This window comes from Balaenoptera acutorostrata, chromosome 7 (assembly GCF_949987535.1).
Source record: "Balaenoptera acutorostrata chromosome 7, mBalAcu1.1, whole genome shotgun sequence".
NCBI classification, from domain to species: domain Eukaryota; kingdom Metazoa; phylum Chordata; class Mammalia; order Artiodactyla; family Balaenopteridae; genus Balaenoptera; species Balaenoptera acutorostrata.
In genome coordinates this window covers 79,009,689-79,030,837 of record NC_080070.1, presented here as the reverse complement: position 1 = coordinate 79,030,837, position 21,149 = coordinate 79,009,689, and the positions used below count along the sequence as shown (strand labels likewise).

The following is a 21,149-nucleotide window of genomic DNA, read 5'->3' as shown; positions in this document are numbered from 1 at the left end:
AGGTAATTGTAAACTTATTGTGAAGATTTTCACAAACGGTGGAGATAGTTGGAAGAAACAGAAATGAGTACATTTGCATCACTCTCTGTATAAAAATATCCAAACATTTAAATTATTTGACAGCAGGCATAATGTTCATTTGTTTACAATTAAAGTTTCTATCCTAGGCATCCAGCTCATGGCCCAGCACACACAAAGTAGGTGTTCAATAAATATTTGATGAGTGAATGCGTCTCTGAAGCTTTGAAATAGGAAAATAGGCAAGTTCCTAATTTAGTATTCTCCCGACCGAAAACTTAAGTAAATGTAGGTCAACTTGAGGCCACATTTTTCTTGGCTTCATACAGACCCGCCTCAGCTACAACTTTCAAATTCAAAGGCAGCATTTTCTCCTGCATGTATAAAAAGCACAACGTGCTGGCAGTCCTACCATCAAAGGGCATAATAGGGGAAGATCATCTGGGATGATTAGGTAGGTAATAAAATAAAACAACTGATTTCTCCACTTTAATTCCCACTTTCTAGGCCACAAATAAAATAGTAAAGAGCCATTTGCAAACAGCATTATCATGGATGTCTGGATTCGCTCAAGAAATATTTATTGAATATCTTCTGGATTGCAGACACTATGCCAGGCCCTAGATACACAAAGATAAATAAAACACAGCCTCTACTTGTGAAACAGATAGACTGACACATACTACTACTTTCAGCATAATGTGATGTTTCATTTGAAGTCTTCTTTGGCTAAGAGCATCCACCCTCTTACGCGAGAATTAAGCTTTCCATAAACTACACGGTCATCTTTACTCTTTGTGTAGTCAAACTTCCTTCATATTCAAGAGGTATCTACATTTTTTATAGATAGATGGTTAAGACTGTGTTGATGACCTTCTTTTAATTAACTATTCTCTTTTATTAGGCACATAAAACAATTATTTTATAGAGACAATTTCAGCTTCTTTATCATTAGTGATAATGATCACAGTGTCTTTTACCTTCCACGGCAGTTTTGCTTCAAAGGGAATTGCACATAAAATTCAAAGAGAGACCAGAAACTGATATGAACCAAAAAAAAAATTCTACTACAGTATCAACCTCTTTAAAAATTATTATTATTAGATTCTCTGGTGCCCTGTGGCAGATATCCCAGAGAAGCTCTAGGTTAACGCTGAGCATTCCAATCACGGCCGCTCTGAGTGCTGACACCTAAATAAACAAAACCGAACCCAGATGACTTGTGTGTCTCAAGAAAACAACCCATCCCTTGCCCCATGAAAAAGGAACAGAAAGCATGTGGAAAGCCAGGTTTTAAAGGGCACTGCTAGCAGGAGAAGGGAGAAATGTCAAAAATGTTGAAGTAAACACTGAACTAGCTCCTGTCTGGATATTTTTGCTGAGTTTTGTTTTTTCCTTCAAACCTTAAAAATCCTAAAAGTCGTGCCATTTCATTTATCCCTAATGAGCAGACAAGGAAACAAATATCAATTGTAATCACAAAATATTTCTTGAATTAGCTACAGCAGGAATACAAAGCAGGAAGTAAACAATTTGACTGGGGAAGGAAGATAGGAAAAAACTCTTGGCCTTTCCTGGTACTGACTGTAAGGTCTTAGACGCTCAGTGGGTGCTTACCAGACAAATGGTGTAGAAGGGCCTTCCCAGCAAAGGGAACAACGTGAGCAGAAGCGAGGGGTCATCACCATCTAAGTCATCCTCTGAAGTGAACATAGTTCAAATAGCAGAAGCATACGGTTTGAAGGTAGACGTGGGATGAAGTCGATGGGCATGGTGAACAGAAAGACTTGAGAGCTTGCCAGGTTCAAGATCACGGAGCATTCCAAGATCAAGACCGTTCTTCAACCTAGAGGCAAGGGGAAGTCAGTATAGATTAACAGGAGATGGGCACTCTGAACAGCAACTACGAATATACATTAGATAGAGCACTTCCTCCAATGGGGCACCATTCAGATTGCTAATATTTCCTAGTACACCTGAGAGCACACCAGTGGTGTGCCTTTCAGGCATCCTGATTGAGCCGAGGAGCAGCCAGAAGAGACCCGTCCTCCATAAAACCTCACCAATACACGGTCATGCACAAAAGCGGGAGAGCAGACAGGCACACATGACCACACACACAAAAGCATGCAACTGTGCCCTGTCAGGAGATTGCTCCAGGAGTCCCTGCGCTACCGTCTCTCACCTGACTCTGAATGTAATAAGCTTATGTCATCTAGGGGCCAAGGGGGTGGTCAAACAGAGTGACGGTGCTGACCGATGTTTGCTCTACTGCCAGGGAGCCGGGTGTCAAGAGTACAACACTAGGTCCACTGGTTCATGTGCGCATGTGACCAGACAGCTCCACACCAGGATTTCAGAAAGTTCCCTGGGAAGACCCCAGGGAAAAAAGACATGATCCCCCCGGAGGGCTTTGCCTGACTCCTAAAAGATGCACATGTTTGAGCCTATCATGTAAAAAGAAGCTTGATTTACGAAACTGTCCTAAGCTCCAACGTCCTGTGCAAACCCCAGAGCTCATTCTCACCATGCTCTCCAAAATGTGGGGCCGATGTCAGGAGCTGCCTAACCCCAGCTGGAAGAGACAGCCAACAGGCATCGCACCTTCTCCATCACTGATGTTACATCTATGTTACAGGTTGTGCAATAACAAATTTTAGAATTTTGCACTTGAGGAAGGTTTTCTTTTCCCAACTCACAAAACGGTGCTTTGGGGGCTGGCATCAGCTCCCTAGGAATCTATTGCTATGGTCCTGCTAGAGATAACAAGAGCCTGGCTTTGTGGGTAAAAAAAAAAGAAAAGAAGGTGGCTTTGAAAGATGTTCAGCAGGTAGACTCTACAGAACTCTGTGGCTAATGGGAAGAAAATAGGAAAGGTGGAAATGGGAAGGGCTCTTCTGTGCAGGTTTCTGGCTAGAGAGCCTGGGTACAGAGAAGAACCATTCACAGAGATAAGGGGGAGTTTATAACAGGTAGACCCTGAGGGGTCAGAGGGATGTGTCGGTTGAGCTGTTTAGCAGGCAATTAACCTAGGAATCAATTAAGTGGTCATCGAAACTGTGAACGCTAATTAAGGTAGCCCAGGACTGGGGTGGGGCGGGGAATTTGAGATGTAGTCAGACATGCAGCATGAGAACAGAAGCCTAGGAAGTTGGAACATGGAGAAAAGAGTTAAGATTTCAATTAAGGTCAAGTAAAATGAGGATTACAAAGGGTTAAAGGAATTAGAAACTAGGAGATCAGTAGTCGCTTTCTCCAAAACCATTTTGTTAGAACAGTGGGGGTAGAACTTGGCTGCAGTGACTGAGACCATCTGGGGTGACAGCGAGTGGGGACAATACTGCAGACAATCCTTGTGAAGAGGTCAGCTATGAAGGGAGGACAGAGATGCAGACACAGGGACAGAGTTACCATTGTGTTTTGTTTTATTTCCACATGGAAAGGGAAGAGTGGGTAAGAAGGAGTTGTTTATAGTTGAAAGACAAGGAATAAAGACTCATAACCAAGTTGCTGCCCTACCAATAGCAAAGTAAGTGACTCAGAAGAGGGAGTGAACTGAACTTAGCATTAGAAAAACCAGGGTCTGAACACTAACTCCCTTCTAAGTACACATTGTCAGGTCACTTTATCTCTTTAGTCCTCAGTGTCCACTTCTGGGAGGTGGGACCACTAAGAGCTACATCACAGTGTGCTGTAAGGACTGGGCGAGAATACTTGTTGGGAGCGTGCCTGGTGCAATGGTCCATATGTGTTTAGCAGATGGTAATTTGAGTCATTACCCCACCAAAGGTCTGAATGGAGACCATCAATGTAATCACTGTTGCTTTCTTTACCATTGTTGTTCATTTAATTTTTCTCATCTCTTTAGGAATTTGCTGACAGCCTCTGCTAGTCTGTTCCTCCCTTATATGAAGGACAGAACAAAGATCCAGTTTGGAAATGAGAGAGGAGGACTAGCGTGCAGCATTGGCTCCACCCACTGATATCTCCCAGAGGTACAGACACGGGATTCATGAAGATGTTGACAAGACTCCAAGTTCTTACCTTAACTTTGTTTTCAAAGGGACTTTTACTTTCTTTAGGGGACCATAACTTTCTGAGGAGGGAGATTAAAATAGAAGGTGACCTCGTTTTAGGAGGCCTATTTCCTATTAATGAAAAAGGCACTGGAACTGAAGAATGTGGGCGAATCAACGAAGATCGAGGGATCCAACGCCTGGAAGCCATGTTGTTTGCTATCGATGAAATTAACAAAGACAACTACTTGCTCCCAGGAGTGAAGCTGGGGGTTCACATTTTGGATACATGCTCGAGGGATACCTACGCATTAGAGCAATCACTGGAATTTGTCAGGGCTTCTTTGACTAAAGTGGATGAAGCTGAGTATATGTGTCCTGATGGATCCTATGCCATTCAAGAAAATATCCCACTGCTGATTGCAGGGGTCATTGGTGGCTCTTACAGCAGTGTTTCCATACAGGTAAGATTGGCAGTGCTGCTGATAAAACGCTGTACCTCTTTGGCTTTATGTCTTGGGAGAACAAGAGGAGAATATCCTAAGAGCTTCATCAATGGATGATATTGGCCATGCAATTGTTCATTGCTATGGGTCTTTGATAATATAGGTTTGCAGACAGAACAGTACTTTAGCAATGAAAATTGTTTAGAGATATATCAGGTAGCTACTGTAGCATAACAAGCTACTCCAAAATTCAGTGACTTAAAACAACAATTACTGATTATCATAGTTTATAAGTCTGAAGACTGGCTGGAGTGAGCTGATGAAGGCGAGGTTCAGCTGCAGGTCGCTCTGCTCCAAGTTTGGCCCTTATCCTCCACCTGGAATCAGTGAGCTAGCCCGGGCATGTTTTTCTGAGTGCTCAGAGTGATGACGGAGATGCAAGAGAATGCAGATTTAACTGTACAGGCCCCTCCCAAGCTTCTGCATGCCTCACAGCTGTGAACATCCCTCCAGGCAAAGCAACTCACAAGGCTCAGCCCAGAATCAGGGAGCAGGGAAATCTGTGCTTACCCACAATACACGTGCTGCTAAGTTACATCACAAAGGATGTGGATACACGGCAGAGTCATGATTGGAAGTCATCAATACAATCAAGCACAAGAAAGTACAAAATCACTGAGCTTTATTTTTTTCCACACTAATTTTTTTCCCAAGCATTGTTTTATTCAGAGATAAATTATAAACAATTTCTCACGGTATAAACCTGAAAATGTATGCAGAGAAGCCAGATGATTACTACCAAAGAAAAAAAAAGAGGGAACAATTTAGCACGTAACTTAAACTAGATAAAAAGCTGATAATTGGTTCTCATCATTTTGTTAGGGAAAGAAGGAGCATAGTAGTCAAACTCTTGCAATGCTCACAGGGTCACAGAATTAGAGGTGGAAAAGAGCTGAGAATTCATCCTGCTCAAACTTCTCATTTTCCCAAGCCCCAGAAATACTGGTTTCAGGAAAACTCCCATTGGTAGGTAGCACATGAACTAGAACTCAGATAGGTCTTTTGTACTTTTGGGCTCTTTCCACTGTCCTATGTGATTTCTATATGTCACTTCAATATTTTCCTAGTGAATGTGGCCGTAATAGAAGTCCATAAGATAAGAGTCACATATTGAATACTTTGCCTCCTACCAAATGACTATAATCAAAGCCCCAAGCACTAAAGGAAGTCATAATACACACATGTTGCCTGTATATATCGCCAACCACTTACATTGGTTCTATTTGCCCTGGAATAACCTTATTTCTATATCAGAGATTCGTGGCATTTAAAATTCTACCTGCAATTCTGTGCTGTTCTAAATGACTACTGCAAATTTCTTTCCTTCTACAGTGCACACACTCATATTATGAGTAATTAGGATAATTGGTTTTTCATAAACACCCTTTGACTTCATTAGATGGATAGAAAATACTGCACATCTCACCTGTACTTGGATCAGGTAAGATGGAATTTGCTATTTAAGAAGAGAGAACTAAAATATGTATATCTGTCATACTTCAATACTTTCACCAGATGAGTGCCAAACATTTTATAAATATTTATATTATACTCAATATTACCACTGGTAAAGAATTACAAGTATGTCTTTCTGACCTTAGTTTCTCCCAATGCAGTAAATAGCACTCCACAGCAGATGTGTAAATATCTATTTATCCAAAATAATTAACAAACTATGCTAGGCAAATAGATTTTTAATCTAATTTTACTTTTTATTACCTATAAACTCCTCAAAAGAGGTCAGGTTATCTTAAAAAAAAAAAAAATGTAGGCTATTAAAACCCTGCACTTGTTCACAAGGAAAAAAGCCACTTCTTAATCATCAAAGGACCTGGCTTATTATTTCACTTATCTGGTCCATATCACTAGAAAGTCACAAATGCTGATATGGCTTTTGTCTCCACAATATAAATAAAGAAACCAAAACTATCATGCTATACAGAAAAGGTTTTGGCATCAGCAAGACTGGGGTTTGAATTCCAACCCCAGCATTTACTAGCTTACCTGTACAATAAGGAAAAACCATCCACTTTAAGAAGTTGTTGAAGGGATACACTGAGAGAATCCGTGGGAAATGCCTTACCAAAAAACTAACAGATTCAATAAACAGTAACTATTATGGCCCTAAAATCATAGGAAAAACCAGCGGAAGAGCCACATCTAACACCAACTCCGTGGCCAAGCAGCCCCATGAAATCGTTGCTGGTTCCCCATGGGCTTCATCCATCAGTTAATCTATGTAAAGCCCCTTGCGTACGTCCTGCCCTGTTGCGGGAGTTAGAGAGACCCCTGAAGTCGTAGAGAACACAGCCTTGACCTCGAGGAATGTGAATTCTGGCTGTGGGTACAGTACTATCATGAAATAACAGTGACTACAATTCACAGTACATTCACGGGGTTCACAAAGTAAGAAATGACCTTTAGGAAGGTTCTGAGGATGACTGAGAGAATGAAAGTTGCTCTAGAGAAAAGCTAATTGAGCCACAGTGTGAATGAAAGGCTGGATCTGAGGAAAACCCATCAGAAAGATATGGCAGATGTCTGTGACCAAGAGGACAAAGACCTTGACAGGAGTAAGGGGATGAGCTAGAGAAGGAAGGAGAGAGAGGGCTTCACTCCCCGCTCCATGGTCCTCAGGCGCTCAGGCTCTGATTAGACCTCACGCTGGTCCCCTCGGCCAAAGTAAGCGGGGACGTGGAGCCATCTGTCTACACACTGATCTCCAGGCAGCCTTCCAAGGAACCCTTCGCCACAGGGCCTTGCTTCCGGCTAAGCACCATGAATGAGAAGAGGTCTTAGGGGCTCTTATATAGCTGAGAATTTAAGTGTGTTATCCTTGTGAAACACATGTCTTTTAATAAGAATTCTAAAAAAAAAAAATAGTCAACAGCAATCCAAAGCAATAGATTCCTAATGGTGATTTTCAGACACTCTTGTACACAAATGAGAGATATTTTAGAAGAGAGGATTTTTCTGGGGGCCCCTCACACTCACGTACTTTTGTTCCTGGACTGATTCTGATCCTCTACCCTGGTGTCTGGTAACCATGGTGACAGTGTGTAGCCGGTAGCCGCAAAGATCCATGCCCGTCAGTCACCTCTGCCATCCATTTTTAACTCCTTTTGACTTCCTAAATATTTACTGGAAAGGGCCTGTGCCTGAACTAAGCTGGGGGAAGAAAAGAGGGTTAAACTGTAGAAAAAATCTACTAGTACGTAATCCACCACACAATTTCAAAGATTCCACTCATCTAATTGTTGCATCAAGTCCCAAACCACAGCGCAGAGTTTTCAGTCACAAAATTGTCTCTTGAGAGACAGAATTATCAAGAGTGATAAAATTTGTGCATCTTCTCTTTTGCGGTTGGCTGAGTTTAGACGTTATCATCTCCCCATTGGGCCTGAATAGCTTTATTGGTGGGAATGCTTCAGAAGGCACTTCTCTCTCCCATTTCCGCTTCTCTCATTATCTTCCTACTAAAGAAGAATGCTCCTAGAATTCAGCAGAGGAGATATCCTCTGCTGTATTAGTTCATACAACAGGCAGTTTGCAGATAGCGAAAACTGCGTGAAAGGAGAAATTCTTAATGATTTGCTGAGTTAACCTGTATCACCATTGATGAAAACCGGGATATTTTCCCAACACTCCTTTTAAGTAAGACAAACCACTCTGTGGTGGTCTCTTGTCTAAAGCAACAGGACTGATTTTTAAATTTGGTAATCAATGAAAACTAGCATCAAGATCCTTCTTTATTAGCAAATATACGTGGGGTCTATTCACCCCCTCTGGTGAATGAGCTTCTTTTCAAAGCATTTTTAAGACTGTATTCTGCTCTCTTCTATAAGCCTGCAATCCACCCACTTGGGGGAAAGAAGTATTTATTCAAGAAGAGAATCAGGTTGGTTGCCTTTAGTGAGGCAATTGCCTACATGGTACTATTTTGAAGCAGTGTTTATGCTTGTGTTTTTTCAAATAGACTGCAGTTAGAGCTCCCAAGTTGTTCAGTCAAAACAAAAAAAAAGTCTCTTGAAATGTTCCCCCAAATGTTCCTCACTTCTTTCAGAGGATGTATATTTCCTCAGTCTTTCTTGCCTTACCAAAGCAAAGTTCAGCTGGAACAACAGGGCAGGCATTAATTGACCCAGTTATTGTTGCGTCCCTGAGTGTTAAAGTGACCTCAGCGACAAAAGGGTATTCGGGTTAGATAGCTCATAAAAAGGGCAGAAGAGAGCCTTGAAAGGATCTTACTACCTCTTTCCCATGCTTGGGAAACAGACCCTTTTTCAGAATTTTTAGCAATAGCCACATCCCAGGAACTCCTGACCCTGGGAGGTGACCATTATATCATTTCTCATGACATGGATTTGGACATGCCACACATTGCTCACATCATGTCTCTGAGAAGAATAACTCAAACTAAATCCCTTGCAGTAAGTTTCCCAGATTTTACCTACATGGGGTACGAAGAACAGCCCAAAAAGACACTCGCCACTCTTATTATTCCTCCTCCACCTAATTCCACAGTGTGAAAGTGGACCTGTACTGGTCAATCTGTATTAAACATCTCCCTCCCTCAATGATTCATTCCTCCTTTAAATTCAAATGCTGTGGGGAAGAATCACACGTGAATTGTTGTTCTTATTATAGGAGCGTCAGAAAAATAGTTGAAGGACTCGGGGTTACAAAAGGCTTCATACGGTTAGCTGTGTCCGAGTATCAGATAGACTACAGAGGGAAAAAGAATGCTTTTTCTGTGGATAAATAAATTTAACCTAGAGCAGAGTTTGTCAACGTTGTCCCTGTTGGGCTGGACACTCCTGTTGCGTGGAGCTGCCCTGTGCATTGCAGGATGTCTGGCAGCGTCGCTGGTCCCTCCCCACTGGACTACCTGCCAACAGCACCCTAAATTGTGACATCCCAAAGTGTCCCTATACACTGCCAAATTACAAAGTTATCCCCCTTTCCCTCTGGCAATCACTGATTGAAAGCAGGGCATATTTAGGGCCAACATAAGGAAGAGTTATTAGAAACGATATGATAGTCCTGAAGGAGGAGGATGTAAGGAAATGGGTCCTTGGTCACCGGAGTTTATTCAAACAAAAGCTGGCCTGTAACTGAGGAGACCGAAGCAACGTATTAGTATCTGAACTATGTTGCATTTAAGGGCATTTCTTAATTTTATAATTATATGTCGCTCAAGCAAAATACTCTATTAGGATGAGTGATTATAAAGGCAGTGTCTTTATAAACACGAAGCAAAATAAATTACAGACTCTCTTCCATCAGGATTAATTTGAAGAAGTCCAATCAACTGTTACTTCACTTGATTATGGTAGTATTTGTGTGAATTTGGTGAATCAAGCGTCTCAGCTGTGTACTAATTACAACTAGGGCACTCATAAAATCATTTTTCATCAGAAAATAAGCATTTATTAAGCTTATATATTTTAGGTTCAGCAAGAACACTATTGTGTTGACTCTAGGTAATGTGAAGCAGAGAGCATGCAAAATAAAATTTATAAATATTATTACAAAACAGAAAACAAATTTAGGATTACCAAAGGGGAAAGGGGGGGCAGGGATAAATTAGGAGTTTGGGATTAACAGAGACACACTACTATATATAAAATAGGTAAACAACAAGGATCTACTGTATAGCACAGGGAACTATATTAATATCTTGTAATAGCCTACAAGGGATAAGAATCTGAAAAAGAATATCACTTTGCTGTACACCTGAAACATCGTAAATCAACTATACTTCAATAAAAAAATTTATAAATCTGTACACCTGAAACATTGTAAATCAACTATACTTCAATAAAAAAATTTATAAATAGTAGACATCTTATAAGCCCCTGAGGCATCTATAAGCAAATGAGGAAATATCAAATCCATACATAAAACAGGTACAAGTGTAAGACCAGAGAATCAGCTGATGACATAAGTACTAGGAGACCAGAGAGAATGATAGAATGAGCAGAAAGGAACGGAGGTGAAGAGGAAAAAGACTTTTAGATCCGCGCGAACAGAAAGCCTGCCTTTGAAGTGTCCCTGGAAAGTTGCTTTCTCGTCTACCGATGTATACTACCTGCTCATTCTTTCCTAAAAAGGAGACCAGTGTTTCTGCCACCTGGAATGCACCGTCCCTTAGCTGTCTGTAGGCCTTGCCAAATCCTTCTCTCCTTCAGTTCTCAGCTCAAACCCTATCCCTTTTGAGAAACGTGGCCCAAGTGCCCACGACCTAAGCACACACTTCCATTACTAGCTTATTAACCATAATGATTCCTTTGCATATCTATTTTCCCACCAAACTATAAGCTACTTGAGTTTGGGGACCACATCTTTTGTCTTTGTATTGAGGGCACTGAAGACAATGCCTCTACCCGGTTGAGAGTAAATGCTTTTTGAACGAATTGAAAGAACTAACAGAATGATATCCTGCTGCATGTCCAGAAGGCATCCTTAAATGAATCTTGGGTTGCAGGTCACAACCACGACCTACCTATTCTAGATCAGTCTGGAAGACCGTAAATGAAAACTCAGCATTTTCCTACAACAGAAAACTGTGTTTGATACAAAAGACAGATGATGTCGCAAAGGGAGCTTGTGGGACAAAAGTCCCCCCACCCTCCCCACCTCCACTGCCTACACGAGTGCCACAAAAGGTGCTTTGATCTGAGAGTAGCAAGGGTTCCACTCCACTTGTCCTTAGACTGACTATTTCCAGAGACAACTACCCGAGACTCAGCATAGCTGGGCACCCAGGGCAATTCCAGATTAGGTTAGAGCCCCATCCTTACGCTAATCAAGCTCTCTGCAGTCTCTCCACATAAAGAATATGCCGAGTGTCGACTAGGCCAGATACCATGCTTGGAGCTAACACAAAAGAGAAGGAAACATCATCCTGTACTTAAGAAAAGCAGAGTGACAGCATTAGAAATCCATTTACCAATCTATCTTTAGTGTCTCTATCACTAGAAAAGTAAAAATGATAGTTGCCTTTAATGAGTTTAATATTGCAAATACAACAATCACAGCACGGATACAACTACACATTTTTACCGTGCCTTCTTAAAAAAGTTCAGCTCAGTGATTACAACTCCGGATGCAGACTACCTTGGATCTATTTGATCCTTCATTACCTCTCTCCTCATGTCTAAGACTGAGATATGAATAGTACCTCTTTCACTGGGCTATTGCATGAATTAAGTGAGAAAATACATGAAAAACAGTAAAAAAAAAAAAAATAGTGGTCCACACATAATGAGAATTAAACATTTTAGATTTTAGTAGATATTATCTGTTAGCTTTTTTAACTTTTAACATCTGCAGTGCAAGAGGAGTAGTTCCAAGAGGAATTGAGGTTCATAAAGGTCAAACACCAAGTTCAAGCTTCTACCGCTTTACAACATTAAAATCCGGATAGCTTGCCTCCGACACTGCCTCACCCCCTCACGTAGTCTAAGCTTCAGAAAAACCCAACTCAACAGTTATCTCTGATAGAATCTTTTATTTCCTTCCCAGACTTTTCACGCAAAAGCAATCTCACAAAGCTGATGTTTTGAAAACTCTTTCCATTGCTCCTGCTTTTCCTCCTCCAAAAAAGGGCAATGCTGTTCAAGGACTTTATCACAGGGAGAGAGGCAACAGCAAGAGCAATTCAAAAATGCTTTTGTTCAGCTGCATAGCACAGGGAGATCAGCTCAGTGCTTTGCAACCACCTACAGGGGTGGGATAGGGAGGGTGGGAGGGAGATGTAAGAGGGAAGAGATATGGGGATATATGTATACGTGTAGCTGATTCATTTTGTTATACAGCAGAAACTAACACAACACTGTAGAGCAATTATACTCCAATAAAGACGTTAAAAAAATAAAATAAAATTCAAAAATTAAAAATACAATAGCTAAGGGGGAAAAAATGCTTTTGTTAACACTGTTTCATTGTAGAAATTTCTCACCAGATGTAATTATCTAAGATGCACTATTTCTTTTCCTTTGCTTTGGAGTTAATTTATTCCTTAATTAATTCTCCTTCTGTCATGTGTTTATTTGGAAACTACTCGTGAAAAACAAGAGGTTACTCACAGGACTACTGTCCACGGGGCAATAGAATGGCCCATGGCTGAGAACCAGCTTCTGTGGTGGTCACACATCTGTGATGGAGGTCATGAGATGAAAATCAAGGGACACAGGCATTCCTGAAAGATCAGCAAGTGTTTTATAATATGATTACAGATTAATCAGTAAGCTCATCGATGTAGGACTGCTGACACGTTCAGTTAAAACAAAGTTGTGATTTTGCTTTAACAATACAAAGTTCTCTTTCCGAATCACCATTAAATATGTGTCTTTTTAATGGAGCAATATGTACAAGGCTCAGTATTTCAATATGCAAAGAGCCAACACTTAGCAGTTTATAATAATCAAAGTCCATTGATTTAATGTAATAGAAGGGCTTTTACTGGTCTGAGAAAAATGCAGTTGAAAACTTACAGAGTATTTTTCCAATTAGTGGACTTGGAAAATCTAAGAATATGTTCCGAAAACACCTGCAGTTAAACTCTAAGTAAACGTTGCTACTCCAGGCGGGATAGCAGTGGGACTTTGAACACTAAAATTGTGCTGTCGCTATTTTTGACATCACCACCTGGTATATTATGGAAATCCCTCTGTTTCTAGTGACAAAGTCTTGATTCATGCCAGCTCCTTGACTTTACATTCCCGCAGAGGGAACTGTAACACAGGGGAAAATACAATAGGAAGAACACCTTCAAAAATTACATTCCAAACACAGACCAGGTTTCCCTGCCAAGCGGTCAGAATGGCAAAGCATCTTGAGACATTCGCCATCACTTAATAGGGTTGAATTTGCAGGGCACACATCCCAGGGGCTAGTTGGTCCCTCCCAAGCACTGCGCCTCCAATTTGGGTAGCTGCCATTAGGTTCACAATGAGGCCTCAGAGAATACAAACCATGCTGTTAAGCTCTCCCAGTGTGGAAAACAGATGTGATGGAACACATAATCTACAATTTGCTCAGAATTTTTCTACAAAAAACAGTAACTTTCCATCGAAATAAAACCACCATGTGCATTAAGCACATATTACCTATGTTGACACAGTAGTTTTAAGGAATATTGTGTATACGAGATTTAAAGAAATGTGACAATAAATACAGGTTAGTGCCATCCAGTGAATTTCAACCGTTATCAAAGTTTACTTATCTGACTCTCAGTTTTTGTTTCCACCTTGAAGATAGTCTTCATGCTCTTTTTTCTGAGATGTTTCCAGGAATTTAAAAGTTCTTTAGCGTTTTTATAGTGTCCAACGATGAAAATTATTTATGACCTGCTTCTTTCCAAGAAGAATTCAAGGTGACCTGTAATGACACAAACAGGAGAACAAATTAAGACACGAGTACTTGAGTAATTACCACCAAACAAATAAATGGTTTGAAGTGGACTCAAATTTTATTTAAACCTCTGATCTTGTCCTTTCTATTATTAACTGACTCACTGTTATTGGGATTACAAGGTCCCTGGCCTTCAAGAACTCACAGCCTGAGTCAGAATGAGTATGTCGTCCATCTGATTACCCTTCCCTGACTCTTTCTTTTCAAGTTGGATGTCATCCACTGTGGTCTTTTTAGAACGTAACTGTGGTCATGTCATTCCCTTAATTAAAAATTTTAATGTCTTTTTTATCTCTTAAAGAAGAAAAATTCAAACTCTTTAGCACAGCATATAAAAAACTTAGCAGTGCAGCCAGAGTCCTTCTATTTTTCCTCACCCTGCTAATCTCTACAGGGCACTGGGTACCCTGATAATATTGAACCATTTGCTGCTCTTAAAGCAAAAGTGCATTTGCCCATCTCTGTCTTCCTGCTCTTCTTTCTGCCTGAAAACTTCCTCTCCCTTCCTCTGCCTGATAACTGTTCACTTTCTCTTCAAGATCAAGTCTAAATGTTACTTCTACATGGGAGCCTGCCATGACTCACCTGAACTTGCTCCTTCACCTGTGTTTTAGTATAAGTATGTGTACACTTATCTCAAAATTTTATCCTTGTTATGTTTCTTTGTCCCCAAGAGACTACAACTTCCTAGGAGATAGTGGGGATACATTACTCAGCTTAGGACAACCTAAATTTGAGAATAGCGCCTTGTATAATGAGCACTGATTGAAGTTTGCTGAATGAATGACTGCTGGCTTAGCCATTCTCATGACCTCCAACACTTTTTGAACATTGACTATGTGCTAGCCAGTGAGTTAAGTGCTTCACATGTGTTATCACTTAATCCCTAAATAAATTCATAAACCAGAGACTACTTAATCCCTTTTTACAGATGAGAAACCTGAAGCTTAAGGAATTAAAATAACTTGCCTAAATTCATGCAGCTAGTGAGAGAAGGGGCTGGTTTGATTCCAGTCCTATGCACCGAATGGTTATACTACTTGCTTTTGTACCTGCCAGTTCTGTTGAAGTAATGAACAGTTAACAGGAAAACCATGAATAACATAGTTCTATTTGCTACAAATAATATGGTATATAGCCCTCTGCCCTAAATTATTGCAAAGGACCTCAGAAATAAATACTAATCATTTTTTTAAAAATTAAGCTACAGCCCTTAGCTCTTCCCACGCTTACCCAACAGCTTTTGGACCTTGGTTAACAGTCAAAAAGGATAGGAGTGCCTTTTTATTGACAGGACTACATTTAGCATATTATGTTATACAAGTGGCTTCAGGGGCCACAGAAAAATATGGATTAGTTCAACTTGTGGCTCTGTTAAGTCCTCAAGAGGCATTGTCAAAAATCAATATCCAAGGCACTAAAGGATGTGTTTTTAACAGGTCTGTTGGTGTCAAGTTATCCTTGTAGTCATCCTTTCTCAGGTGTCGCTGGCAAACACTAATGCACGCTGGACCAGATATGAAACAGACCTTCTGATCTTACTGTTAGAGACTGAAATTCAAGCCAGTTCAGTTCCATGATTTCTCTTGAAAGTTAATTCACGGGCGGAAAAGGAACAAAGAGCAGATACAGGCTGATTCAGTGGGCAAAATACCATCTCGTTCCTCTTCTAAGTACCTGCTAAGTCTAGTTGGAAGCAAAGTCATTCCTGAGATGGTGCCTTGTTAGTAAGGGAGAAAGACAGACCCTTGTCGAACGTGCGTTTCTTACGATGAGAAACCTGACATGTCTGATGATGCCAGTCTCCCGGAAGAACGTGATCCAAGGGATCCTACATGGTCTGCAGAGCAGTTCAGCCTCAGTGATGAGCGATGAGAACACCTAAATGGCTAACCTTGCTATTCGTAAATTCCTTCGTCACAAAGGAAGAAAATGAATGTGTCTGCCTATCTGAGCTGCAAACCACAGGTGTTGAGTGCAAATATTTCAGGAAAGGGACGGATAGAAATCAGGGTTACTGAAAGCCATTTATGAAGGTTTCTGCCATGACTAAGGAGTCCTTTGTCTGGAACGTCCCTGCAAAATCATCAGGACTGAGTCATACCATTAATGGGAATGGCAGTGTAAATCTTTGACTAGAGCATTTTTTGTGCTCATGGCATGAAAGAATCAGTGACTTTTGCAGATTAAACTGTGAAAACTGGCACTTGCTACCCTCCATTATATGATTTCCTAAATCCAGATTAATCTCTCACCTTCAAACATGGGCTCCAGTCAACTCTTTTCATGTAAAATATTCCCAGATGTGCTGTAGGCAGTGTGGTCAAAAAAAAAAGTGACTAATCCTTTCTGCAATAACAATATGATTGGCATCCTTTATGGGCAGATAACTCATGTGATGGGAACAGCTTGAATTCCTCAGGCAGTTTCTCAACAACACATCACCTCCAGTTTCAGTTTAAAATCCAAGCCAATCTGGGATTTTGTACAGCTAATAGTGCCGCTTGATCAATCTGAATAGGAAGGTCACTGAGGTCTCTTCCCATCACAACATTTAGAACTGGCTTTATGTAATAACATGGGTTATAAGGTAGCAGATGGTTTAAAGTACAGCACTCTTCCAGGCTTATATATAATCACTTAATTAAAAGAATGAAACAAAGCAATCAGCACTGCATGTGTGATAAAACAATTAAAGGTGTAGGCTTATTCTTAGAAAACAGCCCCAAAGTGATATGGGAATAGCATCGAATGCAAAGGCAAACCCATGGAGGTTATTATCAAGTCTCCTAATTCCCAGGACAGCAGCAACGGCTTATTTTTCAAATGTATACAGTTCAGCTTTGCAGATAGCACGTTTCTTGAACAATCACTTTAGTGGGAAACTTATTTCTACTGGACACTAGACGTACATACGCCTTTTAGTCTTCTGTTGAAAAAAAAAAATGTTTGGCGCTGTGTCACCACAGAAGGCATGACGCTCATGTTTAAAATGGATACATCATGGATGACCTGAAGGGGAAGAGTGACCACAGGATGTGGGAGTTCACAGGTGACTCTGAAATTTCCAATTCATATTCCCTTTTTCCACAACCTCAAAGAATAGACTACCCGAGCTCTTTCCCATAGTTTACATTCTTTTTTTCCCATGATGGAAGCATCACTGAAATGAAGCATGACACCTGGAATTCTAAAGAGTCCCTGTGACTTGCTAAAAAATGTCGGGAGAAGTAAAACTCCCAAATAAATTGGTCTTTAACTCAAAATTCCCAACAGTGAATAAGGATGGTTTGGATGCCTACAGTAGCATCACTTCACAACTGGCTATTGATTATGGGAAAGACATTCCCAAGAAAGAATAAGAACTGAGCAACTGATGTGAGTGCTGAGTGTTTGGCTGCTTACGTATCTTGTACATAATGCATTTGTCTCCAGAAAAACCTTACCTTATCAGCAGACCTTAGTAAGCGTTCATTTGATGAAGTCTTCCCTTAGGTATATGTTTATATGATTCCTACTTTAGGTTTATGTGGTTTGAGGACTAAGGCTCCATGGTAAGACCTTAGTTTGTTTTCCTTAAGACAAAAAGGCACCTTTGTAGCTCAAAGGAAATTGGTGCAATGAGCCAGAACCAGTTGGCATGATATTGACTTCCTTTTGTATATTCCTAGTTAGTTACACAGAGATAATTTGGAGAAATTGGTTTTAAGGGTATGAAAACCTTTGCTTCAGCTACCTCAAGGTCTAAGCCAATTGTCTATGTGTCATCTCATTTTGGTGAAAACTTGACAAGGATTAGTGAAGGATCCACACTGCACAGAATATTGTTTACAGGTAGTGTCTGAGAGGAGCTTTACACTGCTTGCTGGTGGGTAGCTAGTGTGGGGGCGGGGGAGTTCCCACAGAAACGTATCCTTGCAATTAGAAAAGGTCACATGAAAGAGCAGCAAGCTATCAACTCATTTATTAACTCATTTATTTAACAAACAATATGGAGCATCTCTCTACTCTGCAAGGCATCGAGGAAACAGATTAACAATGTTTATTCCCTGTTTTTCAGAGTTTTCACTCCAGTAGAGGAATTAGTGAAGGATCTAGAAGTAACCATACACTTTGATTAGTGCCCTGAGGGAAATACATAAAGGAGTGACAGAGTCTCAGAAGTTGGGCACACAACTTGGCCTGAAGTGACAAATCAAGGAAGGTTTCTCAGAGAAGGGTCCCTTGAATGGATTCACTGAACAGACAAGTGGTAAAGGTCATTCTAAGCACAAGGAACAACACATGCAAAGGCGCATAGATTTGAGGAAATAACTATATAGAGAAACTATATAGAGCTGAGTTCATTTGGAAGGGAAAATAACGGGAAAATGGTAGCAGAAGTTCAACAGCATGTACCATTGGTTCGGTGGACAGCTATTGCTGGGGAAAGCCATCCGAAATAACTCCAGCTTAAAACCATGAAAATGGGACAAAGACAAAAATACTCATTTCAGACCATAGCATCTACTGGAAAACATACTAGTAGCTGGCCAAGCCTAGCATCTTAAGCATTTCTCCTCGAGTCAAAAAAAAAAAAGTCATACATTTGTGACTAGAGAGGTTACAGTGAAAACATCGTACAACCTAGTCTGGAATAAATTCAAACCACCCAGAAAGTGGATACCCCAAGGTGCTTGAACATTGAACATAAAACTATAGTACACGCTACATGCAGAAAGGGTTTCTGCAAAACTTGTATGTGGCCTCTCAGGTCCTAGGAAACAACAGGCTCTGCCATAAGGTCTTGGTGTTTCTCACGTAAATCATAAAGCCAAACCTGATCATGATATTTATAGCTTGAAGCTTTCAAACTCCCAGCTGAAACGTCCCCTGGTTTCTTAGACAACTGTTCTCTCTCTAGACGGTCAGGCAGTAAACAGACGTCTACGGAACCATTTCAAAGTATAGACTGACAAATGAAAAAGTATACTTTTGATAACAAGGAATGATTGCTCATGGTCCTGCAATCAAGGAGTTAGTGCCTTGAGAAGTGAAAAAAGACAGACATACTATAACTTGAAAGAAAGCGTTGCTATATTGTAATGAGAGGAATCCCATACGGCAGAGGCTAAGAGCTTGAATTTCGGAATGGATCGAATAAGTGTGGGAAGTTGAGCATAGTGTCAGATGCCTGGGATCAGATCCTGTCTCTATCACCTAGGGGCTCTTCAGCAGGATCCCTAGGTGCTCTGTGCCTCGGTCCCTCAATCTGTAAAATGGGATAATGGCAGTATCAGCCTCATAAGATTGTTATGAGGATTAAAGAAGATAATATAGCTACAACAGTAGATCTAAATTCATATATAAAGAGAGCAAACCGCTTAATAATCCCTCTTTGACTTTAGCCCCCCCTTGGATTTCTGGTGGACTTTTGCAACATTCAGCTTTGCACGTGCAACCTCATTTTTTTTTTCCTAGTTTTCTTAGTCTTTCTTCACTTGTGTAATTTTAACTTAAATCCACAAACATACATCTCTCCCTATGTAATACCACCTTATTGCCAGAGAAGGAGACTAGACCTTTGGAAAAATCCAGAGACTGGGCTCTAATCTTAATTTTTTGCTTACTGGTTGTGTAAATTTTGGAAATTCACTTCACTCTGTGAGCTTCAGTTTCCTCACCTATAAAGCAAAAGGCTTAGATTATCTTCCTGGTTTCTTCTAGCTCTAAAATGTAATGATCTTATAGCTTATTTATATCTTTTTCCAAAGTCATTGATAAAAATTTAATCTCACTTGACCACCTCATACAGACTTTCTTCCAAGCTGTTCTCTTTTAGTATATTTAACTTTTTCATCCAATTCCTATCATTTTCCCTTTTTCACAAGAGTCCAAGTAATGCCACCAATACCTGTTGAAGTCACAGGCCATGGCTACAACTCCTCCCTAAATGGTTCAACTAATGTTGAAAAGACTCCAGTGAAACTCATTCTTAGTGAATCCATGCTGATTCCTTGTAACTGTCTTGTTCATTTCTAAGTGCCTGCTTGCTCTCTGTTGGAAACTCTATTTTAGAAAATTACCAAACTGTATCATGGTTATTGATTTATATTTATTCCTGATTTATACTTGCTGAATTTGCCCTTATTCCTCCATTTTTACCCTCTGACAGTCCTCACGTTATTGGTTTCTCAGAAATTATTAATAATGATTATCTAATTTAATCTGCAATTTCTTCCAGAACTCAGAACTGGAGGCAAACTTAATTGATTATGGGCTTTTCTTTTGGTCTTCTCTCCTACTTGGGTGTGAGAGAACTTTTTCATATATTTGCTTCACCATTTCCAGATTAGGAAACATTCTCACTAAGGAGCAAGAAAGACACTGGACAGTGTCTTTCTTTCACTCTTTTGGAACCAGCTCTCCCATCCAGTGATTCTTTCTCTTCTCATCACACCTTCTCCTAAAACGTAATTTTAAAAAAATAACAACAACAACAAAAATCACTCCATTTTCACATTCTGTGCTTTAGTCTCCCTAATCCTCACAGGTTCCTGCCAATCTTTTATGTTGTCCACGAGGCCGCCCAAGGACCTAACACACCTACAGCTTTCATCCTCTCACTAGTTCTTTCAACACTCAAATGCCCCATTGGAGCCTAGCAACCCAGTGGCTTCTTTGGACGTCTTGTCTTTTCTGTCTTATTGAGACTATTATGTGTTGTCTGAATTATTTTTTAAGTCTTCATATTGCTCTTAAGCTATATACCTTTTTAGTAGTTTCTAACCATGAGAAGTATATCTCGACTTTTAAAGTGGTTTTTTCCTAAAGGATATAACTAGATCTTTTTTCCTTCCTCCACTCCTACTAAAACTATAATTGGGTAACTTTCTTCCAAAAGTCCACATTATTTCCCCATCCTAAAACGATCTTTTATTTTTAAAATGATGTCCAATGTAGGAGTCCCCTTATTTCTTCATGGTTTCACAGAAGAAACCATATGGCCAGTAAAGCAAGTCAGGAACATTTCAGATACCCAGTTTTTAGGCAAATGAGACAGGAAACACCCAGCTGACAATTATCTGGCTATCCCCCAACCCTAGTTTTAAGTTTTATGTTAAAAAGGAAGCTCCTAATAGCAATTAGGTGATCCATGGAGTAAACCACAACATTGCTTCAGCTCCTCCCTACTATTCTTCCTACTTGGGCG

The 21,149-nt window shown here is 40.3% G+C and overlaps 2 protein-coding genes across 2 annotated transcripts in view; one reads left to right on the top strand and one right to left on the bottom strand.

Moving 5' to 3' along the window:
• GRM3 (glutamate metabotropic receptor 3) overlaps positions 1-21,149 on the top strand; it is a 239,238-nt gene that overhangs the window by 131,069 nt on the left and 87,020 nt on the right. Inside the window, exon 2 of the mRNA XM_007170277.2 lies at positions 3,887-4,498. Within this exon, the coding sequence (XP_007170339.1) occupies positions 4,031-4,498 (468 nt within the window). The 5' untranslated portion in view covers positions 3,887-4,030. The remainder of the gene's footprint in view (positions 1-3,886; positions 4,499-21,149) is intronic.
• ELAPOR2 (endosome-lysosome associated apoptosis and autophagy regulator family member 2) overlaps positions 13,898-21,149 on the bottom strand; it is a 289,732-nt gene continuing 282,480 nt past the window's right edge. Inside the window, exon 23 of the transcript XR_009008903.1 lies at positions 13,898-13,924. The gene's annotated coding sequence lies outside the window, so the exon portion shown is untranslated. The remainder of the gene's footprint in view (positions 13,925-21,149) is intronic.